General features: G+C 47.9%; 12 protein-coding genes across 12 annotated transcripts; 5 read left to right on the forward strand and 7 right to left on the reverse strand.

Annotated features, from left to right (window-relative positions):
- The first annotated feature begins 117 nt into the window (after positions 1-117).
- DFJ58DRAFT_752458 (mRNA splicing factor) lies at positions 118-1,160 on the forward strand. Its single transcript, XM_041387837.1, has 4 exons — positions 118-249; positions 298-457; positions 515-626; positions 683-1,160. Exons 1-4 carry the CDS (start codon positions 161-163, stop codon positions 790-792), a joined length of 471 nt encoding a protein of 156 aa, XP_041251203.1. The 5' UTR covers positions 118-160; the 3' UTR covers positions 793-1,160.
- A 423-nt stretch (positions 1,161-1,583) lies between these two features.
- Positions 1,584-3,969, reverse strand: DFJ58DRAFT_752460 (phosphoribosyltransferase-like protein). The gene is made up of 9 exons (XM_041387838.1): positions 3,821-3,969; positions 3,539-3,763; positions 3,396-3,481; positions 2,974-3,349; positions 2,697-2,920; positions 2,526-2,650; positions 2,400-2,473; positions 2,244-2,343; positions 1,584-2,194 (listed from the first exon to the last, which is right to left on the reverse strand). Coding segments are annotated over exons 1-9 (1,623 nt in total). The 5' UTR covers positions 3,822-3,969; the 3' UTR covers positions 1,584-1,782.
- A 277-nt stretch (positions 3,970-4,246) lies between these two features.
- On the reverse strand, positions 4,247-6,079 carry DFJ58DRAFT_674045 (methionine adenosyltransferase). The gene is made up of 7 exons (XM_041383083.1): positions 5,926-6,079; positions 5,845-5,876; positions 5,187-5,789; positions 4,960-5,134; positions 4,732-4,908; positions 4,621-4,680; positions 4,247-4,571 (listed from the first exon to the last, which is right to left on the reverse strand). The coding sequence occupies exons 1-7, from the start codon at positions 6,008-6,010 to the stop codon at positions 4,525-4,527; spliced, it is 1,179 nt and encodes a 392-aa protein (XP_041251205.1). The 5' UTR covers positions 6,011-6,079; the 3' UTR covers positions 4,247-4,524.
- Positions 6,080-6,195: 116 nt separating this feature from the next.
- On the reverse strand, positions 6,196-9,339 carry DFJ58DRAFT_752463 (phosphatases II). Its single transcript, XM_041387839.1, has 6 exons — positions 9,262-9,339; positions 9,100-9,210; positions 8,880-9,045; positions 8,667-8,827; positions 8,484-8,612; positions 6,196-8,430 (listed from the first exon to the last, which is right to left on the reverse strand). Exons 1-6 carry the CDS (start codon positions 9,283-9,285, stop codon positions 6,325-6,327), a joined length of 2,697 nt encoding a protein of 898 aa, XP_041251206.1. The 5' UTR covers positions 9,286-9,339; the 3' UTR covers positions 6,196-6,324.
- On the reverse strand, positions 9,336-11,650 carry DFJ58DRAFT_752466 (CBF/Mak21 family-domain-containing protein). Its single transcript, XM_041387840.1, has 8 exons — positions 11,280-11,650; positions 10,968-11,230; positions 10,411-10,919; positions 10,299-10,359; positions 10,132-10,242; positions 9,916-10,082; positions 9,684-9,868; positions 9,336-9,628 (listed from the first exon to the last, which is right to left on the reverse strand). The coding sequence occupies exons 1-8, from the start codon at positions 11,625-11,627 to the stop codon at positions 9,476-9,478; spliced, it is 1,797 nt and encodes a 598-aa protein (XP_041251207.1). The 5' UTR covers positions 11,628-11,650; the 3' UTR covers positions 9,336-9,475.
- Positions 11,651-13,091: 1,441 nt separating this feature from the next.
- DFJ58DRAFT_648405 (uncharacterized protein) lies at positions 13,092-13,377 on the forward strand (the record flags this gene model as incomplete). The annotated part of the gene is made up of 2 exons (XM_041381473.1): positions 13,092-13,214; positions 13,270-13,377. The coding sequence occupies 2 exons, from the start codon at positions 13,092-13,094 to the stop codon at positions 13,375-13,377; spliced, it is 231 nt and encodes a 76-aa protein (XP_041251208.1).
- A 271-nt stretch (positions 13,378-13,648) lies between these two features.
- On the reverse strand, positions 13,649-14,009 carry DFJ58DRAFT_648299 (G-protein gamma subunit; the record flags this gene model as incomplete). Its single annotated transcript, XM_041381467.1, has 3 exons — positions 13,649-13,735; positions 13,796-13,832; positions 13,885-14,009. The coding sequence occupies 3 exons, from the start codon at positions 14,007-14,009 to the stop codon at positions 13,649-13,651; spliced, it is 249 nt and encodes an 82-aa protein (XP_041251209.1).
- A 496-nt stretch (positions 14,010-14,505) lies between these two features.
- Positions 14,506-15,819, reverse strand: DFJ58DRAFT_752482 (uncharacterized protein). Its single transcript, XM_041387841.1, has 4 exons — positions 15,392-15,819; positions 15,075-15,345; positions 14,925-15,018; positions 14,506-14,864 (listed from the first exon to the last, which is right to left on the reverse strand). Exons 1-4 carry the CDS (start codon positions 15,805-15,807, stop codon positions 14,716-14,718), a joined length of 930 nt encoding a protein of 309 aa, XP_041251210.1. The 5' UTR covers positions 15,808-15,819; the 3' UTR covers positions 14,506-14,715.
- A 269-nt stretch (positions 15,820-16,088) lies between these two features.
- DFJ58DRAFT_712429 (G-protein gamma-like domain-containing protein) lies at positions 16,089-16,496 on the forward strand (the record flags this gene model as incomplete). Its single annotated transcript, XM_041383860.1, has 3 exons — positions 16,089-16,213; positions 16,282-16,318; positions 16,413-16,496. The coding sequence occupies 3 exons, from the start codon at positions 16,089-16,091 to the stop codon at positions 16,494-16,496; spliced, it is 246 nt and encodes an 81-aa protein (XP_041251211.1).
- Positions 16,497-17,234: 738 nt separating this feature from the next.
- DFJ58DRAFT_720517 (TLC domain-containing protein) lies at positions 17,235-18,487 on the forward strand (the record flags this gene model as incomplete). The annotated part of the gene is made up of 10 exons (XM_041384715.1): positions 17,235-17,343; positions 17,384-17,444; positions 17,498-17,638; positions 17,690-17,754; positions 17,808-17,842; positions 17,901-17,947; positions 18,000-18,026; positions 18,079-18,184; positions 18,236-18,345; positions 18,400-18,487. The coding sequence occupies 10 exons, from the start codon at positions 17,235-17,237 to the stop codon at positions 18,485-18,487; spliced, it is 789 nt and encodes a 262-aa protein (XP_041251212.1).
- On the reverse strand, positions 18,400-19,637 carry DFJ58DRAFT_4771 (uncharacterized protein). The gene is made up of 3 exons (XM_041380570.1): positions 19,070-19,637; positions 18,783-19,018; positions 18,400-18,727 (listed from the first exon to the last, which is right to left on the reverse strand). Exons 1-3 carry the CDS (start codon positions 19,541-19,543, stop codon positions 18,571-18,573), a joined length of 867 nt encoding a protein of 288 aa, XP_041251213.1. The 5' UTR covers positions 19,544-19,637; the 3' UTR covers positions 18,400-18,570.
- Positions 19,638-19,737: 100 nt separating this feature from the next.
- DFJ58DRAFT_752492 (Vps54-like protein-domain-containing protein) lies at positions 19,738-24,056 on the forward strand. The gene is made up of 11 exons (XM_041387842.1): positions 19,738-20,183; positions 20,231-21,447; positions 21,496-21,554; positions 21,612-21,752; positions 21,827-22,070; positions 22,127-22,595; positions 22,651-22,772; positions 22,829-22,915; positions 22,988-23,110; positions 23,173-23,264; positions 23,314-24,056. Exons 1-11 carry the CDS (start codon positions 19,916-19,918, stop codon positions 23,924-23,926), a joined length of 3,435 nt encoding a protein of 1,144 aa, XP_041251214.1. The 5' UTR covers positions 19,738-19,915; the 3' UTR covers positions 23,927-24,056.
- The last annotated feature ends 1,035 nt before the right edge of the window (positions 24,057-25,091 follow it).

Genomic DNA, 25,091 nt, shown 5'->3' on the forward strand with positions numbered 1-25,091 from the left:
TGTCTTGGAATTGACCAACGGACAGGTTGACAGCGCAGCAACACCTTGAGACATGCATGCCGCCAGCCAGGGAGCATTTCTCAAGTGCGAAAGCTCCAATTTCGATTTTGCCAGTCACGCTGACTAAGCATATAATCTACCTTGCCTCTACCCCACCATAATGTCACTGCAGGAGGCCTCAGATGCTCGAAAAGCGCGTTTGATCGCCCTAAGAAACCGCAAGGAGGGAATATCAACTGTATCAAATGGGTACGCGATAATAAAATTTCAATGCTGCATAATCTTAACTAGCCACAGAGATTCTGTGCTTCTCAGCAGGAACTATGACCCTGAGACAAGGACATTGAAGAAACACTCAAAAAATGACGTTCTGACCACAGATACCGTCGAGAAGGCTATTGAAGGAGTAGCTGAAATGATCATTGCCGAGGATGAACGACAGCGTGCCCAAGAACTTGTATGCCGATTCATACTACGGTGAACTCCCGCGTTTGCAGCTGCTCATGTTCTCCAGGACGTATTCAACATCGCCCCGAAACGGCCAAACTGGGACTTGAAGCGCGAAATGGAAAAGAAACTTGCGAAACTAGAGCGAAAGACTCAAGAAGCTGTCCATACTCTCATCCGTCAGTTTGATATTTCACCCTGTCTTTATTTTTAATTGCTCACACTATATCAATAGGGCAGAGACTTGCTTCTCAAAAAGGGCAGTCGGACGACATTCTAGGGGCAATGAATGCGCAAGAGAAAGCATTGGATGTCGAAGACCAGCCGTCAGACGAGGACGAATGAAACAGGTTCTTTCTCTATCCCGTCCGTCGTACCACCTCATGGTCATGGATCTCAGTTCTTCCTCTGTACAGTGAGCTGAATATTACCCTAGTACTGCGGCCTCCATGTGCTCGCAGTTTCGTGCCACAATTGACACGAACACGTCCAGGCGTGGCTACGTTGCTTTTGTTTGATCATACCCCCTTGATAACAGAGTTCATTGAAGCACTCAAAATGGCGGGTATATTCCTCGTACCATGTACATTACGTTTTCGAATCGAAGGAGGGCGGCTACCCAAAATCAGTGTCCTCACCAAACATGTGAGGCCCCAGAGCGGTTTGCACTTAGGACAAGAAGATATACTGTGAACTTGATGCAAACCCTTGATCGTCTGTCTGAAAGACTTCCTTTCTCGCTACTTTAACTGCCTCTGATGTCAACCGAGGCCGAGGGCCAGTCTCGTCGTTTCCCCACGTCGGCTACATGTTACTAGCGTGGTGAGTTCCCAGCGTTGTCGTACTGACAAAATCGTCGTATTCAGTCCTCTGTGACAGATTGTGTGTGCCGAAGCCATTGAATATCATCCTCCAAAGTTTAGGTTATTACTCCGGCCATAAGCAGTCTGGGAGACGATGTTATATAGCTATGTGGCCTTCTGCATCTGGAACCATCATCATCGTCTCGTCTTGTTTTTTTCCATCGTGCCTTGATTCCTGGTTCCTGATTCACTGCCTGAACGTTCCGCAAAATCACTTTCTTCGCATCTGTCTAGTGAGCGAGTTTGTCGCATGGTACCCTAATATCGTGCATGTGCAGGTTTTCCATCATTGCCATTCACGCCATCTATATCTAATTAGTATCTACTAGATACAAATCCCTCTAACTCTAACACACTTTATGTAGCGATACTTTAGCGATACTTAGCGAGTTACTCTTCTCAACGACGAAATTATAGAACAGGATAATTATAGAGGCTCCACTTGGTGTCTACGCAAGAAAGCGGCTGGATGTCAGCTGACATTCCAGGTGTTGTGCAATCCAATTGTGTCATCCGCGCGATTGATTGGACCGCTAGACGCCACCATGGTCTCCCGATCGTGGAATCCATTGACCACACTGCCCTCACCTTTGCTTTCCGATGAGTTTGCGGCCAACTTGTTTTTGACATTGTCTGCGCGTAGCAATTCCAGTTGATGTAAATACTCCTCACTGACACCACCAGTGACATATTCCCCTGTGAATACGGAGCAATCGAAAGTTGGAATGGACGGGTTGAATTGTCGCACAGATGCGACGAGATCAGGAAGAGTCTGGAACACGACAAGGTCTGCACCGATGGCCTCGGCTATTTCCTGGGTGGTGCGCCCATATGCAACAAGTTCTGTCCTTGAAGGCATATCAATACCATAGACATTAGAGTACCTAGCAAATGTTCGTCAGTGATATGACGGTGGTTGGTAGAATGAACTACCTTATAGGTGGAGCACAGCTTGCGACGATGACCTTCTTTGCGCCAACATCCTTCGCCATCTGGATAATCTCTTTTGAGGTTGTGCCACGAACGATAGAATCTGAAGCCATGTGTCAAGGTAAGACCTGATGATCATTCAGTCGTTCCACAACTTACCATCAACAAGGAGAACATTCTTCCCAGAAAACTCCAAGGCCATGGCATTCAGTTTCCGTCTAACATTTTTTCGTCTTTAAAAAACACCATCAATACTGTGGATTCATGAAAATAAATATATCTGACCTTATTTGCTGACCTGGCATAATGAATGTCCTACCAACATAGCGGTTTTTGATGAAGCCTTCTCGGTAGGGCAAGTTGAGCTTCTGAGCAAGATTCAAAGCTGCAACACGAGATGTGTCAGGAACCTGTAAACACATTAGAAAAAAATGTGGAACAAAGGGAACCACTGACGGGAATGACAACATCCACTGTGATGCCGCGTTCCTTCAAAACTTTGTCAACTTCGACCGCAAGCGCATCGCCCATGGCCATTCGACTGCGGTAGACACTGATACCGTCAAGCACTGAATCGGGGCGAGCGAAGTAGACAAATTCGAATATATCGGGTGCGAAGGTCGCATGCTCTGCAACACGTTTCCTTGAAACTCCTGACCGAGTGATGATCACTGCTTCGCCTACCAGTAACCAATGTCAGTGACTGCGGCTAACGGTAGAAATAAGGACTGACCAGGTTTCACATCCTCCCATTCGCTAAAGCCCAGAGCATCAGCAACAATACTCTCGCTTGCAAAAAGGTAGTCTTTTCCAGAGTTGCTACGTCTGGAAGCCACCCCAACGGGTCGTATGCCATTCGGATCTCTGAACGCAATGATCCCGAAGCCAGCAAGCATTGCGACACATGCATATGCTCCTGTACATTGTTTCATAAGGCCTCCAATGGCATTGAAGATGTCGTCTTCGTTTATGCGAAATTTGCCAGTCTGCTGGAGATTGTTGGCAAAAAGGTTGAGTAGGAGTTCGGAATCGGACGAAGTATTGATATGTCTATGTGCGGTGGCGTCCATATATTGTAGGAGTGAAGGACCATCTATGAGGTTCCCATTCTAATCTCCTTCAGTCTTGAGTGACATGTCTCGAAAACAAACTCACATGCGCAAATACAATACCATAGGGTGAGTTAACGTAGAACGGCTGAGCTTCAGCGTGGTTTGAACTTCCAGCAGTCGGATAACGAACTGCAACACGCTATATCAGATAATCATGGCCAGGACCAGTTTCTCCCGAGAGCTTACCATGGCCAACACCCATCCCTCCAATAAGTTTGGAAATGGCCTTCTCATCAAAGACATCGCGAACCATACCGTTGGCTTTGCATTGAAAGAATCGACCCTTTGGGCCACAAGTCACAATGCCACACGCATCCTGTCCCCTGTGCTGCAGCAAAGAGAGACCTTCACATATGTCTGGTGCTGCATCCACCGATGGATCATGAAGCAGCAGCCCTAAAATACCGCACACTAAATCGGAAATCCGTTAGAGGATCTAGCACTTGGACAATCAAGAAGCAAACTCACTCGCGTTGCAGGGGTGAAATGAAAGAAAACGTGAGAGCTAGGGCGACGCTCGTTCGCGTGATAAACGTGCAAGTACTTTTGGTTACAAACCAAAAACTGTCTGAAGAAAAACTGGCATGGCGTTTTATCACTTTGCCGCAGCTTTGCCGTGATAATCTTTTCCTTGATAATCTGACCTCGGTCCGTATATGTACGAACCACGCACGTGGGTCACAATTTTTGAGCCTGGGACCTGACACAGCTTGTAACTTTATCACTAACTAATATTAGTGCCTTCCTTTGACCAGTCAACGGTTGAATGTTGAAAGGTTGACCCTGATATATATCGCATTTCTATCCCCAGCTGGCGATAGACTAAAACTCTTGTCTACACTATTGGAGAATTCGCAGAGTAACTTCAAGCCTAGTTCACAATCACTCCTAAAATCACTGAAAAATACGCGGTTGAACGCGATTGTATTCTTCGGTACTACGAGGTGATATAGTGGATATAGGTAGGGCATCAACATGCAACGTCGTTGGAATCCTGACAGAGTCACGGGTAATGGTCGTGATAATAGGCAGCGTATTGGCTGCGGAGTAGAAAGCGATGGTGTGCAATAGTCTACAGAAAAGGTGCGTGCGATGATGGATGATAAATTAGGGAAGGATGAACTTCCTATGCTAGATGGAGAGATATTCGACCCAGTGAGACAAAAGAGTGATTACAGCTTAAGCTGTTTGGGTTTCTCCCAGGTGTATGCGGGGTTACCTGTATAGGATCAGTTTCTGCAATACACATAATAACGTCAACAACATACCGAAGTGGCCGTAAGACGCGGTCCTCAAGTAGTGGGGCTTCTGGAGGTCAAGTTCGCGCACTAGAAAACATTGATCATTTGTTCTTCTCCAGGCAGAGGAAGGAGACTTACCCATAACACCAGGACGGAGATCCCAGTTCTTGTTGATGACGTCAACGAGTTGCTCGTTCGTCCTCTTGCCAGTTCCGTAAGTGTCAACGTAGATAGACAAGGGTTCCGCGACACCAATAGCGTATGAGAGCTGAACAAGGCAGCGGCGAGCGAGGCCGGCAGCAACGAGAGACTTGGCTGTACGAGATTTCAAATACCGTACAATTAATCTAAGACCGATGAACATACCGATCCAACGAGCAGTGTACGCCGCAGAACGGTCAACCTTGGAGAAGTCCTTGCCTGAGAAGGCTCCTCCACCGTGTGCACCCCAACCACCGTAGGTGTCTACAATAATTTTGCGGCCAGTCAGACCGGCATCACCCTGAGGGCCACCAATGACGAAGCGGCCAGACGGTTGAATCTAATCCGACTCGTGAGTTGCAAGCACCACTAGAAAGTAGAAATTCACGTACGTGGTAAACGATACGGTCATCGAGAAGGTTGGCGGGGATGACCTGCGCGACGATCTTGCTCAAAATTTCCTTGCGAAGCTCCTCAGTGGAGATTTCCTCCGCGTGCTGGGTCGAAATAACGACCGTGTCCACACGCAGGGGGATCATCACACCACCATCGTTCTTGTACTCAACAGTGACTTGAGTCTTTGAGTCAGGGCGCAACCAAGGCAGAAGACCTGATCGGCGAGCATCGGCCATAGCACGGTTGAGCTTGTGCGCAAGCATGATGGTCAAAGGCATAAATTCCGGTGTCTCATCGGTAGCATAACCGAACATGATACCCTGGTCACCAGCACCGTGGTCTTCTAGAGAGCCATGGTCCAGACCCTGAGCAATATCAGGAGACTGCTGCTCGATGGCAACAAGAATGTTGCAAGTCTTATAGTCGAAACCCTTAGAAGAATCATCGTAACCAATTTGTTTGATTGTGTTACGGATGATTTTTTGGTAGTCGAGCTGGGCTTTAGTGGTGATCTCTCCGAAGACCATAATCATGCCGGTCTTCGATGCAGTCTCACAAGCGACCTTTGAAAAAGGGTCTTGCTCGAGGCAGGCATCGAGCTGCGAAACTGATTAGATTGTTTTCCGCGATGATTGATATCAAGTGGGTACTCACAATAGCATCCGAAACCTGGTCACAAATTTTATCTGTTACAGATTAGTTTCTTTGTAAAGCTTTGACCACGACGAAACTAACCGGGATGACCTTCACCTACAGACTCAGAGGTGAACAATAAATGCCCGGGTGCAAGAGCAGGACGCGAGTGACCATTAGCAACCATGATAAGACGTTGAAGAAAGAACGAAGAAAGAGTTGGGAAGGAGCAAGGAAGGAGATGTGAAACCAAACGTTTTGCGCAAAACAATTAAAGGTTCAATATACGGCTTATATAAGCCGGATATTAATCACGCCATCCTCCTGCCATCCTCTTGCAACAGAGTTACGTCCTCAGAAACACGATGGATACTGATAGATAGCCTTAGATAGCAGATTCAGACGTGGCAATCTGATGGAGGGAAAAAGTTCAATTGAGCCTCACAATATGTGTAGCGTGGGTCCACAGTAGCTGATAGCCAAGCGAATTAATTATACCTATTACAAAAATCCTACACCAAGAGGATCTATACTTGTCGAGGGAGGTTGATCTTCCTGCTCTAAAACAAGACTCTCATCAGGTGCAACCGTGAGATAGGGTACGCCGACATCGTGGCTCTGCCCAGATATTCGGAATCCTGAAGAGTCTCCAGACTCTAGGCGACGAGGCGGATGTGCGACTGTTGGGTCAAGCGGTGGTGATTTTTTCCCATCGAAGAGATCTTGTGACAAAGAACCCTGTCTAGGCGACCTTGACCGAGTAGTACTCCAAGGGTTATCAGAGGGAATGACATGTATAGCCTTTTGGGGTTTTACATTATCCCAAGGGTTGTACGTTGAGCCGACAGAATGTGACTGGCTGGTTACACGATAAGAGTGCTCCCCGTCTCCAAGGCGCTCACGAGGCTGAAGTTCGGAGATTTTTCCTTGGGCATCTTCGTTATCTCCTGATGGTCTCGGTAACGCCTTGAAGTCCTTTGCAACTCCATCATAAGCGTCCTGCATCGCTGAGAATGCCGCGGTAGCATTCGTGGATAATTTCCCCCACACTGATCTCACTCCGGTGTTGTAAAACGTATCCGTGGAATTCGCAGTCCGAGAGCGAGCCGGAGGTGAGGGATTACTCCCTGGAGATGATGGTCGAAGGGGAGGGCCAGAAGGTCGCAATGATGTGGGGGACGGAGCTGTAATGCTATCTGCGGTTGATCTCTGAGGAATGTCTGGTAACGAAGACCATAGTCCACGAAGGCCTGTAGTCAGCGCTTCAGACGTATTCCCAGCGTTGGATAATGCAACAGAAGGATTCGAAAGGTTAGGCGTTCTGGCAGGTGACGGTGGAAGCGGTATTCCCGCGGGAACGCTGATTGGATTGACAAGATCATCCTCCAGGGAATCGATCGGGGATGTAAATTCTGGACCCTCCTTCATCTGAGAAACAACTATCCTCCCATTCATCTCCTCATCAGTCCTGCCATAAAGCTCGTGCCAAAAACGAATATCCTTCGCATTCGGATAAAGAACACCCATACCAGCTGAAGGATCTCTACTAGAGGGATCATCCAAAGAGGGGTCGTACGCGTCATTCTTGTTCTTCTCCAGCTCTGATGCCGAGTTGAAAAAGTCCCAAATAGAAGCTGTCCGCTCTGAGGGAACAACGCCATCTTCACCAGCTCGTCGTTCTCGTTCACAATTGTATAAGAAGTTGCCGAATTGGCACGAATAGAGGTTATATAATAGTTGGCGAAGGAAGCGTTCATTAAACTCAAAGCGGGAGGGGTGCTGCCGCTGCAGCTGACGAACGCATTCTAGGAATTGGTGAAAACATGGGCTCGTCTCCTTCAGGTGGCTCTGGGACGTAAATCGATTCTGGACAGAAACCAAGAAGGCCTGCGCCGCATCGGCACCGCTACTCGTCCCTCCAGTTTCTGGTAACGAGGTGAAGAACTTGTCCGAGGAGAGGTGCCCGCACCGATCAAGAAATTTGTGCCCAAAGGACACCCAATCTTTCTCGATGAGTATCTGGAAACCTCGGATGGTGCGGTAATAGGGATCTAAACACAACTGGGCCAAAGCAGATAACTGGGACGTTCGATCCCAGCCATCTGAGCAATGAACAAGGACATGTGACGAATTGATGTGAATATTTCGAACAATAAGAGCTGCGCCCTCCATTATATTCGACATGTGTCTGAGCCATCCAGAACGACGTAGCGCCTGCCGGTCGACTACCACAAGTTGTTGTGCTTCCCCAGGTAGGCTGCCGGTAACGCTTGCAGCAACATTGTCCGCCTCGCGCAATACATCCACCACCTTGGCAAGGGACTCGCGCATGGTATGTATGTGGTCTATGCCCGAATATACCTTCTTGGCGTCCTTGTAGTTATCCATGTTTTCTGTGCCTGCGCCTTTGGCTGTGTTAGCCACGGCATTGGCAGTCGGCCGTGCGTCAACTATCAAATTTGTACTAGTGGCACCGTAAACTGGTCCAGATGGGCGTGATTCGGAGAAATGATGAGACTGAAACACGGCTTCAACAAGCTTCTCATCTTGCAGTGAGCGGTTCTGCTTGATGCCCACCATCGGCTGGCTTGATCTTGTGATGCTGCCCTGAATCGGGTAAATTTAACAGTGTACTTTGTCTCAGATGCCCTAATACTAACAAAGTTTGCCCAGTGCAAATAGGTCAGCGCAGGTATCCGACATTTGCTGCGGTATTTGGAAGCGTATCGCAACGTCGAGTCGCTGATGCGAGACGGAACTACCAGCCGTGACGGGTATGTAGGCGAGAACTTTGAATTGATTTTCAGACACTGGATGATTCGACAGGGATGCCCGATACTTACCGCATAGTCCTTGTTGATGTCAGTGAAACGCCAAGCTTTTGTACGAGTTCCAACGCCCATACGGCCGAATTCTTCCCTTGGATAGTAAAGAGACCATCCACCCGTAGCATCAAAGGGCGGGTTGGGGGTGTAGAAGAATGCATACAGCTGATTGACAGAGGCTAATAAATGTTAACGATTGATGCGACTTAGATCGAGGGATTGAATGCTCACTGCACACGGTTAGCTCTTTGACACTTTCGAATACATCTATAGCGTCCCGTTCCTTCTCGAAGGACAGCGAAAATGTTTCAAACATGCGAGTGTGAAACGTTAACGGGCTCTGTCCCTGCAAGGTTTGCGGGAGCTTCAATACAAGAGATATTAGCGGATAAGGTACCTGCAGTGCGGGTTATCAAGTGCAGCACGCCGTAAACCGGAATGTAGAACTCGCCCACATCTCCTCTTTCTCAGAATCATCATAGCGAAAAATAAGGTGATGGGCAGTGAGGTGGAGTGATCCATAATGAGCCCCGCCGGACTTGCCACATAACACCTTTTCCACCTGCACATACACTGTTAAGCATATCAATCGCGCGTTTCGCGTGCAGCGCACCTTTGAAACTCTGATCGAATCCATCTATCTATCTGCAGCTGGTGAAAGTGGCAGACCTTAGCCCAGGCTCAACGTCAGACGGAATCAATACTGGTATGTTTGATCCTATTTACATATCATGGACTCCGCCTGAGGACAATTGGATATGGGCATGATAGTCGATGCCGCTACTCATTTTCAAGCCAGACTATTGGCTGTATCACAGTATATTTATTTATCCAAACACCCACAGTTCATTAACCGCATCTCTACCAGCCGAACCATCGTCTGTACTCGCTGCATCTGCCATGGGAAATAAATCTTTTCTCAGCTCCATAGCTAACGCGGGTTCCTTTTTTATTTTACGTCTAACCTCGGTTTCAATTAGCTTCAACATTGTTACAGTAAGCGCGTGCACAAGAGTGTAAAGGAAATTCTCTCACCGTTCCGTACGTGTGATCGAGGAAATCCTCCATTGAATAACCAGGCTTGGTAAAAGCTTCTGAAAAGATGCGGGCCATGGTTGACACCGCAGAATCATAGTGATGGATATGAGAGTGAAGCTCCCATAACGAAGAATCGAGTGCGTTGGTGGAGTTGGGATTTGGCTCATCGGCGATGAACGGGTCTGACATCGTGATTAGTTAAATGGTGGCCAAGGAGCTGAATGCGTACCGGTGTCAGTGTCAGAATTATTGTGTATCATTACCATGAGAGCCGGATGTCGCTTGAGAATGTTATACGTGAAAGGAACGACCATGATGATAGCTGCTGGAGGAGCATTCAATGATAACCTGGACAACCTCTTGACGAACGATGCCAATAAAGTTGCAGGCAAATGCCTGGGCTGTCTCAGTAACAACAAATGGAGATTGTAGAGATGGATCTTACGTGGAACTCAAAAATAGCTCGGTCAAACGGAAAAACCGAGCACGATGTTTCAAGTGTAGCACATCACGATGCAGGAATGCGTATAATCGGGTGAAAAATGAAGGGTAATCTCTACAACGTGGAAGTTGGTAAGACATAAAGCGTGGCATTTGAAGATTTGCACTTACAGATTATAGTCTCGCATTAGGGCGAATAAGGCGTTAAGTGCCAGCAGTCCAACTGTTTCTCCTAGCAGAATGCTTTAATAAATTATGGTTAATACCACGAATGTTTCCTCACCAAGATCCACACATGCACTTATCCAATCCATGACAAGCACGGGCCTAGTGAGGTGTGGCAAGACACCACGATGCATTATATTCAATGCTCTTGTTGTCAGAGTTCGATTGGAGGATGTAGAAATAGATGACAGCTGGGGCAGGAAGTTTAGCCATGTTCGCGTGAATACAGCACGATGAGCTTGAAGGGAGTAAAGAGACTGGTGAAATGTCAGGGTGTAAGCCCGGGCCTTGGCACCGCTTTTTTTCGCATCTTTCGCGTTGGAATCCTCATCGAAAAATTTGCGCCAGTCATCCTCGTCGTTTTCATCCACCGACTCTGTAGCATCGTCCTCTTCAGCATCTCCCTTGGTACTTTTGTGTTTTGGGGGTTTTACGCCGAGCTCTTCCACCCACCACGAGTTAAGCTCTGACGGGTCCGTTGGAAATGTTGACAGCTTTTCCATAATGGACAGCAGATTGTCGAGCAGGTGGGGGTACTCTGAAGACGGATATTTAGAAAGCACGGTGCTAAAGGCAGATTTAAGCACTGTATATGAATTTTGCGTTGGGCCTTACGTTGCTTCTCGCAAAAAACACCATCGAATATCATCGTAGACGCTGAACCATACATCTACGAAGTTCTCTCTCACATCCAGCATCGTCTTTGAAGCATGCTTACTGCTTCCATTCGACCGAGGGGATGGAGGGCATAATAGAAGCCCGTGGACTATTTGTTTGAAGTGCGCAAGGTGAAATTGTGGTTGTGCGGTCGAGGAAGACTTTGTTAGCGAGGTTGAGAGATGCTTCAAAAGTGAAAAAAGTATCTCCAGCGAGGATTTCTGGTACCAATGTAAAGATACAAAGCAGAACCAATCATGCGACACGTACCCTCAGCGCAGGCTCTTCATCTTGCAGTAAGCCAACAAGCAGTTCAACGTATGAATCCAACTTCTCCCATATCCACTTGCGGACAAGCTTGGCAGCATCATCACCTCCGTGGACTAGCATCCCACGGGATATTATCAAGATAAACACGCGATAAACGCTATAGACAGCTTTGGACATTTCCCTTGCGTCTGACAAGCCATATGTCAGTATGAGCAGGTCCGCGAGTGGGTTAAGAGAGCCATTTTCTGTGACGGCGGATGTTAGCTGAGCTTCCAGAGACTTGACCGAAGTGGATTCAACAGCTGTCTTGCGTCTTTTGGTCGGGGGAGGGAGTGAGCGGACCGGCATGGTAGGATATGCAAAGTTGAGGAGATGAATGCTGATTATCTTTGGATTAATTTTATTTATTTATTTATCAAATGCACATTACATAATATAAGCATATGTAAATACAATATTGAAGCTCTTAGTGCCAATTACTATCATTACATCATTACGGCCCGCCTGTTCGCAAAAGCACACTGGGCGATGCCTGATTGGCGTATCGTCGAGCAAAACTGGTTGTACCTAGGCTGGCCTGACCCACGGCAGAACTGGCAGCAGAACTTGGCAGAACCCCAAAGTATGTGGGACTCGCGGAGATATCATTTAGATATCATAGATGGTTTCAATTCAATAGAGCACAAAACCCGACTGGCGACTCCATATATAAAGTAAGATGCTGCTGGCGGCCAAGCAGACGGCCTTTCATGGCAGAAAATATTCCGATCAAGTCCGAAATTCACCCACTCGAGAGTCGATTAGAGGGCATGCAGGTAAAACAAAGCACACATTCTGAGTTCTCTGATCTCGGCACAACACAATCTGCGCGACGTGTAATCTCTCAGTCGACACATTTGAAACGCTGGGAAAAATTCGTGTAAACCTTTGACACTACAGCGCCATGAAAGCCACGGAGGCTGGGAAGTCGACCCCCCTCACATGCACAATCATGAAGAGGTTGGTATTGCTGTTGAGATTGCACAGAATCTTGAAGCACCATTCGCAGTATCTCGCCCGACGACGCCGCTGAATTTGCAGCTCTCAAAGAGTTGAAAAGGACTGAAGAAGTTCAGGGCATTGACTCTGACTCGGAGTGAAGTGGTCGAGCGAGATGCTTTGGATTCCAGCGAGTGGGATCAGCTCGAAGGAATAATACCGCTCATTAGGAATATCATACACACAGCCTAGAGTTTTCCCAATTCTGCCGAACCATTACAACCGGCATTCTGGAACTGATCCTAAGTAGTTCTGCCCATATGGTATCGACAGCGCAGCGCCGCAGCTGTGGACTTATCGGACCAGCGCAAACAGCTAGGAAACAACGATCGTGAGAACGTGGGGCTGGATTCCGAATTGTCTTAATAATATAACGTCCTTAACTGTGACGTTCCGTTGTCCCAATGTTATCTGTCGCCTTCAAAGCTTCGACACGGTTGCCCTTTGCGTTGACAACGAGCCATAGTCTGAGGTCTGCAGTTGGCCTGCGTCTATTTCATGGATCCACGAAGTGCCAAGAGCACTACTTGAATGCCGATGAAAAGGCAAGCACCCTTTCCTGTCCGTATCATAGCACTAGCTTGGTCAAACATAACCACAAGCGCTACATGCACCTGAATTTTCTAGACTTTTGAAAAAGTCGCTCTAAACCCGTCTGCGAATGACAAGGCCGTCCTGGTTGATTTTTATGCAGAGTGCGTAGCTTCGGGCATAATAGGCGTTTAGACGTATGTGCTAACAGCCGCATATCATAGGTGGTGCAACCCTTGCAAGATGATTTCGCCCCTGCTTGAAAAATTGACCAGTGACGAGACAGTGAAAACTGGTAGCGGCCGTTCGCTTGACTTGGTCACAGTGGACACAGACTCGGAGTTCGACCTAGCACTAAGATACAAGGTACGCATACTTCGACATGAACTTGAGCAGTTCTCATTCCCGCTATCAACACCAGGTACGGGCGCTGCCAACAGTCATAGCGTTCAAGGATGGCCAGAAGGTTGATCAGTTTGTTGGAGCCCTGAACGAAAGTGGCATTCGCCAATTCATAGCCAAGTTGTAGGAGACACGTAGCATCTTTACATGATGAACATGATTATATATGTTCGAAACCCTCTGTTCCAAAAAATGGATCAAAACATCGAAAGCGGTGTAGAGTTTGTAACGAGTTAATGGAGGCTGAATATAGGTACACATAGGAGATGAAAACAAACTATTGGGGCCAGTGAAGTAGTGGAGTCCACATCGTAATGCAGCGGTATAAACGAGAACTGTGTTGGGCGCTAACATATAGACGGGCAAATGACGAATGAAGATTCGCAGAACCGTCCAGGCTATTGTATCGAACAACAACCGCCTCCTGCCTTTTGTTGGCCGTACACGTCGTCTGCCTTGGTGACTGGACCCCACACGGACGGAACCTGGGTGGATTTCATTCGTCATACGTTCAACACAAAACTCGTACAATGAAGGAAACATACGAGGTGGTCTTTTGTCGTCTTGCAGTAGCGAATTAAACTATGAAAACAAGTCAGCCTGGTTGTTAATGAGACAAACGAACGGAACTCACTTGGCGGCTGCTTCACTAACCCGAATTCTTGGCCTTGCCAAGTCTTCTCGAAGGCGCTGGTTGTGCTCCAGCAGCCGACGATACCGTAGCTCCGACATCGACTGCCTTCCGCCTCGAGAGCTCATGCTTATGGTATTCGTGTATGGTAAAAGTCCCTGATTAGCAAAAACTGTGAGATATGAGAGTGTGGTCAGTTGTTGAGGACAAAGGTACCCACCAGCTTTGTATAAACTGCCGTATAACTGTACTTGTCGCGTGTCGTGTCACACAGAAGTCAGGTACCAGAGGATTAGACGGTAGTAATACTATAGTGTGGTGATCACGGTGGGGGAACAAGTCTGCAACGGTACAATTACCCGGTTTGACTACTTTGAAATGATAACATCCAAATTTGGACAATTATATTTTGTTCATAAAATTCTTTTCTACGGTTCTCTCCTAACCAGCCGAATTCAGCGTCATGAATCAAGCTTCTGGCAAAGTCGCATGGGGACATTGGGATAACGAGATTGAAGAGCGAGTCGCCGACCGGGCAGAAACGTATTCTAGAAAAGCACATCCAATTCACTATTCAGCTCCTCGACTGAAGGCTCAGGCAATGCGCCAGAGCTTCTTAGTGTAATTCAGTCAAAGTCTGAACTATAACCAGTAACAGTAGGAGAACAGCCTGAAGGATTGGCATTCAAATAACAGCGTAAGTCATACAAACAATACGAAAATTCCGTGATGAATTCACTGGCAAGAACACGCTGTATGGAGAACAGAATCAGTAAAGTGACATGACGGAAGTCCGGGCAAGGTACATGACGTGCAATAGAAGGTAAAATGTACTCAGTATCTGTCCAAGATGCCTCGCAGAAGCTTCTCCTTGGCTTTTGCACGATCCTCGGCTGCGACAGACTTCGTTGTCTGGTCAAGTCTGCATATGAGTTTCTCGACGTCCCCGGGCACTGATTTCGAATAACCTCCAAGTCGTTGGACTGCGTGGAAGGACCATTCTGTCGTTAGGCTCATAATCCAGGAAGTCTGAGATAAAATACCATGTTCGCTGATAGCCTTTTCATAACTATCGAGGAGCTTGTCACTTTCAGCGCATACATCTTGGAGCTGAAGAGATAGATTTTCAATAATTTCCTGGAAAGCCATTGCTGAATTGGACGAGGAGATAAAGGCAGCTTTCACAAACTAACTTTCACCCTAGCAAACACCCGAACCACTTGATCATGTTCACGCCTTGCAGCATCTTCGAGGGCTCTCGAGCTTTTGTCAAATAGGGCGACTCCACGGAGTAAAGTGGGATTGTTGTCGTGCGAAAGGGATTTGTGAGCCTCTCCTACTCGAGTGACCACCGGAACGAGAGTCTCCCTGAACTGTTCTGTTGCTTCTCGGCGATGAGCGAGGAATGTTGGTGATAGTCGATCAATGATAGCTACGCCATCAGCAAATTCAGGAGCCTCCTCCCTGAGATGATGATGAGCGGCGAAGCAATCCTGAAGCTTGTGAATACCCGTCGTCTAAGAGAGCAATCAGAGTCGCATGCTCGTCCCATTCAGAGTCCGAGGAACCATCTTCGTCTTCCTGATTCTGGTGTCCCTGAATGGCGTCTTCCACGTCGGTAAATTCGTCTTCTTCGCGATATTCAGTGTAGCCGGGGGGTTCTTCTGATCGAGTAGGAGACTGGTAGTAAGGTTCGCAAGTGCATTTATGCCGATTCCGAATCCTCTGGGAGGGTGAAACAAGTCTATTGCGGGCCATTACGCGCAGTCTGTCTGTACTAATCACTGCAGTCTTGCTGTCAGCAACGTCCCTGAAGGCCGAACGTGTAGATGGCATCTGACATGACTTGAGCGCTTTCGACACAGTGGACCGCATTCGGATGTTCGACATTGACTTCCTATCGCTGGGTGACGAAAGGCGTACCATGATGAGTGTTATACTTTGAAACTGTAAGAAGGTTCCAAGTTCTGATTGCACTGCAACACCTATGAATTGGAACTCCGACACGGTATGTCCCACTGTTGAGCGTTATTCGTTTCTCTCCCGAACATCTTGGCCCGGTGGGCAGGTCAGTTGTTTTTCACTTCAAGTCTACTGGTTTCTTTACTTATAGGTTGTCTGTCGTCACAGGCGCATACTAGATTTCCTTCTCTCAGATTTCCTGAGCTTTGCTAACCTCTTTGTTCTCATTTCCGCACTATTTCACTATGAACGCTCGTCCACATAAGCAATCTATGTCGGAGCTCAAGCTTCGCAGGCTCACAGAGCACAACCAACGACTGCGAGAGGATCTCGCGCGACCGCGAATGAGAGTGAGCGAAGCTAGCGCAAGGTACCGTCCTATTTTCTTCCCACCATGGTCAGGCACATAAGATCTTACCCTCGGTATCCGTCTTACAGCTTAATTCGTTACTGCAAGACCACAAAAGACCACCTGGTGCGTTTGTACTGCCGGCGCTTTCAGTGCCTTCACTTGCTCCACAATTTCGTTTCATGTGCCTGTGATTTACGCTCATACAACCTATTTTCAGGTACCGTCTGTGTGGGGACCCGTTGGAAAGGGTGAGGACCCGTACGCACCGCCGCAAACAGGCTGCACCTGTATCGTGATGTGATATGTTACTCCTTATACCCCATACCGTGACATACCCCCTTTCATTTTCTGGCTACGGAAAGTCCGAAGGAGACTCCAAACACCCTTTCCTGCGCGACACCTGCACGTATCCTACGCACACTCAAACTGCCCACGCTCGTTACACATATCCTACATCTCCTCGTCATCGTGACTTTCCAAAACCAGATGGACGATGCTTCATGACTTGCACATTCTTACACTCCGGTCGTATACATATTTCTTGGAACTGCAAATCCTTCGCCGCTTCGAGTCATTGCAGGGTCTCTATCCATTTTGAGCATGTCACTCTTTGCATGGTTCATTCTTTCATTTTTGCATCGTGTTTTATTTGTTTTTATCGGTTTTTGTCTCGTTTGGAAGTGCATCTATGTGATATATATGTGTTGGGGAAGAGACCTTTGACAATGAAGCCATTTACTATCATATTATTCTGAGCCAAGACCTAGTGAACAATTTGAAATGGCTTTCGATCAACCTGAGCTCTTTGTGCTTAGTCTTGTCCTGTCAGTTTGTTCTTATATCCTAGTTTTTATAAACAACAGATGTCTCTTCGTGAATTTCTGCTGCATCTACTCGCGCCAGTGCCGGCGCCCATCCCTGACACGCGTTCCGCTGTTCGCATAATCATAGGTTTGGGAAGTGCACTGCTTCACTGGCCACGAATTCGATCGCCTCTACAGTTGGTTCACACCTTCAGTTACGTACACCCCTCTGTGCCATGATCCAAGACGTGCGCCTGCAAATTCGCGAGTTTGCTGCGCCAGCTGCGCAAAAACTAGGCATCGGCAAAATATCTGACTTTGCCGATGTTCATCTTGCTTTCCTTCGTGTTCTTTACTACTGTGCACAATAGTTTCTCACCTGCAGTAAGCGGTGTGCTCTTTCCTGTGTCATATGGGAATGCAGGAAAGAGAGCGAGGAACAACTGGTGAGGCTGACTACACCACACCTCTTGGGCAAGTAAGAATTCACCAACTACAGGGACATACGCGTGGCATCACTCGTCCATGCTATCTTGATCATATTCCTCGCCGGGCGCTGTCTCAATCTTCCGAGCCTTGACCGAAATCGTGCCTTTGGTTGGCATGAAGATGCAGGGTTTGTAACAGCTATCGCAACGGGGTGAGTCGACTCTGAGCGAACGCCAATACGGTTTTTTTGACTCCGCTCCAGTTACTTCATCTGGGACACTTTGGAATCCATCATCCATTTCAGTGATATTGGATTCGTTTTACATGGTACGTGTCGTTGAACGGGTTTCTTCGCAAGCTTGCTTCTGACCTAGCCCCAGGCATTTCGTGCCTTCTGATATATGGCCTTTCATTTGTGAGTGATACGATCATATCAGAGCCTCATGGAAAGGCCATATAACACGTCCATTTAGACGCCCTTTGTTCCTTACTATGCAGTACGCTTCTTGTTCTGGGAGCTGTAAGTGATATATCATAGCAGACCGCCAGTTCCTTGTTCATACTGTTCACAGGAGCACTGTATTCTTGAACATCCATTGGTAGGTCGTAATTTGATATGCTCATGATGATGTAGACGAGCTTCGTTGGTAGGTTCTTGGACAAGACCGGAAAAACAGGCAGTGCCCTTCAGCTCGTCAACGGCATTGTTCTCATTACGACCTTCTTTTGTGTACGCTGCATCTGGGGCGCAATGATGGTCGGTGCCTATTTGAACCTGTTGTCATTCATACTGATGTTGTGAATGCAGTCGTATGACTTTTTTGTGACTTTGAATAGCGTGCACGATCAAGTTTTGACACCATACCTCGTCATTTATGGAGCTGGCAATGTCTTGCTCCAAGGGCTCAATTGGTTCTGGTGAGACTTCCGTTGTCATTGTCTTGAAGGGCTAATTTATGTCATAAACCTTAGGTTCACCAAGATGATAGCTGCGCTTGCGAAAAGGTTTCAAGGAAAACCCAATGGTCACAAGGTCGTCAACGGAAAGACCAAGATATAACTATCATTTAGATATATTTTTGTTCTGGAGGTTGAATGCCAGTAGTAACGGATTTTATATGCCTGAATCCATGAATCAGATCACTAGGCCACAGTGAACGCTGCCTCTACTTGTGTCCGTACTCTCTGTTCCCAGGCAACAAGGTTCACGCGTCGAGTGACCTCGATTCTCGTGCTGTCCATGCTATACAAAAGACAGTGTAGGTACGCGAATGCAAGTGCATCCAAGGCAGTGGGATTTCTGCGTTGTGTCAGTGAGTATACCTGGTGGCTTCGCGAATATTATAGGGACTTACTCTGAGCCAAGGAACCATTTGTCAGTTCCAAGCCGTTCCGAGAGTGAAGCGATGGCCTCCGCATACTGTCCTTGAATGGATGAGAGTGTAATGTTTGTTCCATACGATGGTAGTACTGAGCTCAAGCCAGTCAGAGGAGCAGGTGGTGGGCTGAAAGTGGCTGCTAAGGCCCTCCCTCCAGCGGAGGCTGTCCGGAAGAGTTGAGAGAGAGCAGGTTGTGGAGGTTCTGATAGAGTCTAGCAAGAGCAGTCAGGGTGCGGTCTACATATGAGACAGAATGCACGCACCAAAGCAGTATGTACTATTCCCTCGAGCAAGGAGACCCATGCGTGGCTCTCGTCTTTGAGTGTTTCATCACTGTAACCATTGAGAGAATCGTTCCCACCGCCAACTCGTCCATCCACCCAACCAGGAATAGAGCGTGGTGCTAACAGCTCACTGCTAGCATCTCCAAACGAAGGAGTATGTAGACAAGGCAAACGACCATCGATTCCACCTTCTGGAGAGATGTCCCACCGTGCAGCGATGTCAGTGACCCCACGCAAAGCGATATATGCCTGCCATTTCAGACACTCGACGTCTGTGCTTAAAATATCGGAGTTAGAGGTTTGGTCGACTGCCGTCGTTCGAGGAGGTGCAATCCATAGCGTAGGCTTTTGCAAAGGACGTCTTGAGGTGGCCGGAATTGGCGGGTAAGTGTGCAGGGGGAACTTGCTGAGAAACTTCTGGAGCGGTTCAGGAAGACTGAAAACTGATGCCATACTCGAAAACACTACATAGTGCTACGATTTATTTGTTGAAGAGCGTTGAAGCATTTTTATAACAAACCTTAACTAATGTAGGATGATTGCCGCCAAAGTCGGGACATTTATCACTAAAGCATCTCTTTATGGTACATATATTTTACAAATTCACGAGGTCTCCAAGTAACACATCAGTAGTAACTTATGAGATTTCTTGAACTTGCTCACCGACGTTCGCGTCGACGACATTTGCTGGCAAACAACTGGCAACCTTATTAGACGTGCCGAGCTGGCTTTACCCCTCTACCTTTGTGTCTGAGCCACGTCTTCACAAGTCTAGGGTTCTGTGGCTTCCGAATACTGAGCTTGCACACAAGCAGGGCGTAGAACATGTCTGATCATGCATCAAGTCCCTCTAGGCCAGCCACGCCAGTACCCGCTTTACCAGAAATACCACAAGTTGCACGTCCATTCCGCTTAAACTGGGATACATCTTCTCGTGTTCGAGGTCCAGGGAGCGTTTCAGAGACTACTGAAGGTCGTGGCGGTGACTATTTCGCAACACCTTTTCGCCTTGAACTACCCAATCTATCAACCACCAATATTGCCCTCGGCGCTTTACCCCAGGAATGGAGTAGCTCAACCCAGGGATTCAATGGTAGGCTACGCTGTCATTATGTGATGCGTGATGCTCATTGTTTCCAGCGATTTCAACGGTTCTCAATAATCCTCATAGACGCCAGGCACCTCCAAAAGCCCATTCCTCCCTTCCAGCTGTGCCCCCAGCTAATTTACCGCGCGTGAAACGCAAGGATTTCGATTCGTATATTCGAGCCATTGCCCCGGAATGGGAGAGGTTCGAGCGAAATATGCAGCCTGGTCGGGATGGTCAAGAACAGACAGACACATCACTTAGTTCTCGTGGCTCCACAGACACTCCGCTTACGCCACGCACGCCTCGTGCAGGAAAGTTAATAACACCACTTAGCTCCGTCCCTCAGGTGTTCTTCAATGCTCAATTTAATCTCGGTGACCCACAGATATTCAATGCTGTCATAGAACACCAGGAAGAAGATGAAGGTTCCTCGGACCCTTCGTCGCTCTCATATTCGCTCCCTCTTCTTGAGAAGCTCTCTCATCACGCAGATACTATCGAACAGCATCTCGTTCGAGAAATTTCTCTTCGGTCCACATCATTCTTTGCGGCATTAACCAACTTGCAAGACTTGCAGACCGAATCGGAAGAATGTCTTGATCGGATATCGAAGCTCCGCGGACTGCTAAAGGAGGTCGATGAAAAAGGCGCCAAACGAGGACTAGAAATTGTGAGGACAGAATGTAAACTGCTCAATCTCAAATCTGTCTGTAGTGGTGTCAAAGAAGTCGGGGGTGTGCTGGAGATGACTGGTGTTGCAAAAGGATTAGTTGCGGCGGGACAATGGGGCGAGGCTTTGACAGTCATTGAAGGCGTAGAAGCACTCTGGGATCCGGCAGCTGCTGAAGCACAACCTCCAGTTTCTGGCAGGGAAGCTCGGGCGGAACTTGTCCGTGTCTCTACCAATGGACGATTGTCCCCTCTTCCACCTATGCCGGAATCGCCTCCCCCAGAAAATGAAGGGACTAGGAAGGCTCCATCAATACCACTGTCCTCCTTAACCGCATTCTCTTCTCTTCCTGCGCACGTTCGTGCATTGACGATGGAGATAGCGTCCTCGCTTACCACGGAGCTCGTCAGTGTGCTAAAGCTTGACTTACGAGATCGAGTGAATGGAGCACCTGAGCAGAACGGTGACGTGAATCTTTCCTTTAAGGATAGGTTGCGGCCCGTTCTTCAAGGCCTTTTGCGTACCAAAGGGATTCGCGAAGCCACAGTTTCATGGAGAGAAGTTGTGACAAGTGAAATACAAGGTATTATGAAGCATGTATGTGCTGGGCACTTCAATGGTGCATGATCATTGATTGTTCTCTAGCATCTGCCGTCCTTCAATACGGGTGAAGAGGAGTCCAAAGGTCCTAATGCTGCCTCAAGGTATGCAGGGCGTTGACTTTCTTGGTACTACTATCGACTGTCCTATGCTCATTATAGTGGACTTGCAAATCTTCTTCGCTCCAAAGAGCATGGGGAGTTCCTATCCCTTCTCTCGCAGCTGTATACGAGTCTTCTAAATGGTATCAAGGGTATCCAGGCCCAAAATGGCATACTAATAGAAGTGTTACAAAGTTTGCTGTATGGCATTTTGTTTCTCCTTCTCCGCCTTATCGCTCACTGTACTTCCATACTTCCTGGTTCATATCCCACAGAGCGCCGAAACCATCATTAGATATCATCTCATTCCAAGAAGAACTCTTGGATATTCTATCGTCAACTGCGGACCTCTCAAACAAGCTAGCGGCAATAGTTATTGGATATCGTTCCGAACAGCATGCGCAACTTGATCTACCTGGCTTCCTTACCTTTTTCAACGCTTCGTGGGGCTTCGTGGTGCAATGCGAAGTGATATGCCGGCGGATGATCATGGGGCTGAGGGGAGTGGTCCTTGGTCAGGTACGTCCTTTTATCTAAGTCAATCAGATATGATAACAACAATATATTACTCGTAGGCGAAGCACTTCCTGCAAACGTTCCATCAGGCCCGAATTAGCCAATCTGCGAAACTTGTCGAAGACGAGCTTTGGAATCCGATGTCGGAAGTGCCTACAGCACTGCAGCACATGGCAGATGTTTTGGTAGATTCCGCAGTCCGGGACTCCCCTGAGCTTATCGTAGGAGAGACAGATAGCTCGACTTCGGCCCCAAATCCGTTACCAAGCAATCCGAATGGATCCGCGCCGTCATCCAAGTACCTTCGAATCGAAGGACCGTACTTCTGTGTTTCTGCCACAGGTGCTGTCCTCGGCCTGTTATTCGATTACCTTAAGCTTGTCGTCAATCTGCCCATGCTAAACATCGATACGATGAGTCGGGTGATAGAGTTTCTGAAGGCGTTTAACTCCAGGACTTGTCAAGTTGTTCTTGGCGCTGGAGCCATGCGGTCAGCTGGTCTGAAGAACATCACAGCAAAACATCTTGGTAGGCACTGTTTATCCCTCCCGACAGTTAGGAACCACTGACGTCATCCCTTCAGCATTGGCATCACAGTCCTTGTCCATAATGGTCGCACTCATTCCGTATGTACGAGAAACCTTCCGTCGTCACCTGAGTCCAACCCAGGCAGTAATGCTAATCGAATTTGATAAACTCAAGAGGGTGCGTCCGGAACCGCCGTACGTCATCACCGAATCTCACTCGTGTCCTAAATGTAGGACTTCCAAGAGCATCAGAGTGAAATTCATTCCAAGTTGATTTCTATTATGGGCGATCGCACTAGTGCACATGTCAAATCTTTACAGGCAAGTTTTACGCCCTCTGCCGTAATCTCCCCCGCGGCTCGGGACCTTGAAAGCTAAACCCAGTGCAAATAGAACGTAGATTGGGATCGGCCCAAACAGGGAGAAAGTGTGAATGATTACATGGAACTTCTCGTTAAAGAGACTGTCACACTTCACAAGGTGCTCTCGAGGTACCTGACCGCACCAGTTGTGGAGGTTTGTGATACTTATGTTATACGTGCTAACCTAAGTTCGCTTACATTTGTGACCTGCTGCAGTATGTGATGTCTCAGGTGTTCGCTACGATCAATCACCGCCTATCCGAAGAATACAGCAAGATCGACTTGCAAAGTCAAGAAGCGAAAGACAGGTAACTAGAATAGTTGCCCTATCTTTGCGCCTCGTGACGACTTTGACAGGATGCTCGCTGATGCGCACTACCTTCACGAGAAATTTTCCGTTCTGAAAAACGTTGGTGCGCCCACGAACATGCTCAAGAATTTGGTCGCGGAAAAGGCTTTGCCCCGGAAGTCGGCGTTCAGTAACATCCGAGCCACAGCAAGTCCCAACGAGCGCATTAAGGGGCTGCTGTCACGGAAAAATAGTGTCAAACCGGACAAACCACTACCCGCGGTCAATTCTTCTCCGACACCTAGCCCGCCGCCACCTCCTCTTCAAGGGGCACCTACCCATGCTACCACCGTGGAAGAACATCGAAGTGGCAGTCCAACCCTTGATATTGTGGTGCCACCTTCACGAAGCAGTTCTCGCGCCCGCGGGATAATAGACTTCAAACAAGTAGAATCTTCTTCCGGAGATGTAGATGTGGCGGAGAAGGATGTACTTCCACCCATTCCAGATGACGCCAATCACTCGCTACTTTCAGAAGCCGACACCTCTAACGGTGTCGCTTCTGAGATGGAAAGTAATTCCGCATCGACAGCATCCCATAGGAAGGAGCGTGAGATAAGTGATAACCACGACGAAGTTCCACCTGCGGTTCCTATATTACCTTGCAATGGCGATAGTTGATAATTTTGGTTAGCGATTGCAATTTGGATAGCAATTATGGGTTCTTGCAAGATTTTCAAAATGCCGGAATATTCTAGTGTTACACTTGGTATCTCCACAAATATGCATGCCTGACAAGTCCTCCATTCCCTGATCCCGTTGTTTTGGTCGGATGAACCAAGATGAACCTTTCCCGTGCTTGTCCGGTCGCTCAGATATGGAGAGGCTGTATTTAGATACCACAACAAACAAAGGAAACTAAAGACGGGCCCCGTTTGGATGTTGGAGCCACTGAAACTTTGTCTCTCTTTGTTCCCTTACGTTGACGCGGGACCCGCACAAACGTTAACTGCACTTCGGATCCAAATGTGGGGAAACGAAAATCGAGGAAGAAATTTAGAAGAATATTAACGACTATTAATAACAGTAGACTGCTGCGCTAACTGGAGCTTGATGTATCCCACGATGCCAAGATTGTGCTGCAAGTCTTGAGGCCTGAACTAGGCCTGAATGTAAGATTGACTCTGTGACTGCCTCTGACAGGTAAATGATGATGCATACGCGACGCGCGTGGGTAGGTACTGCCCAGCACATCGAGTATTACGCCCGCGTTACACACTCTTGGTCATGACGCGGGGTGCAGCCAATATTATATTGACCGACGGTGATCAAATGGTTCCAGACTGAGGTTGACGCCTGATGTGGAAACGGGGGTGAATCTTCATCACGGTTCTACGAAGACCAGCCTTTACTAAGGGAGAGTCCAGAGCTGAGCGCTGAGCGCCGGCACCAATCACTGGCGACTTACGTCGACTGGTCTGGTCCTCACCCTTAAGGTCGCGACTGTGCGACGGGCGGCTAGTGCACCTCAAATCCAATAATGAAGCACAACTTTAGGGTGCATGCTGCAGGAGCTGTGCGAGACTTCTGTTATTATCGTCAGGTGACGAATCAGTATTTCCGTCCTCAATTTTATTACGTGCGAACGATGAAACTCACCCGTGGTAACGTCACTCGCAGACGTTCTGTCTATGTGACAGAGCTGGGTGAGATACTCTTCTGAGGGCGAATAAACGGACCTAGTAAGAGCTTGGCGTTCTGTGATATGCCATGTATCACATCACTTTCACACCTCGTCCAGAGTTGAAGGTTCAACGTTCAACCCCCAAATTTCGACTAAAGCACG

This window comes from Suillus subalutaceus, assembly GCF_016647625.1.
Source record: "Suillus subalutaceus strain FC151 chromosome Unknown DFJ58scaffold_1, whole genome shotgun sequence".
NCBI lineage: Eukaryota > Fungi > Basidiomycota > Agaricomycetes > Boletales > Suillaceae > Suillus > Suillus subalutaceus.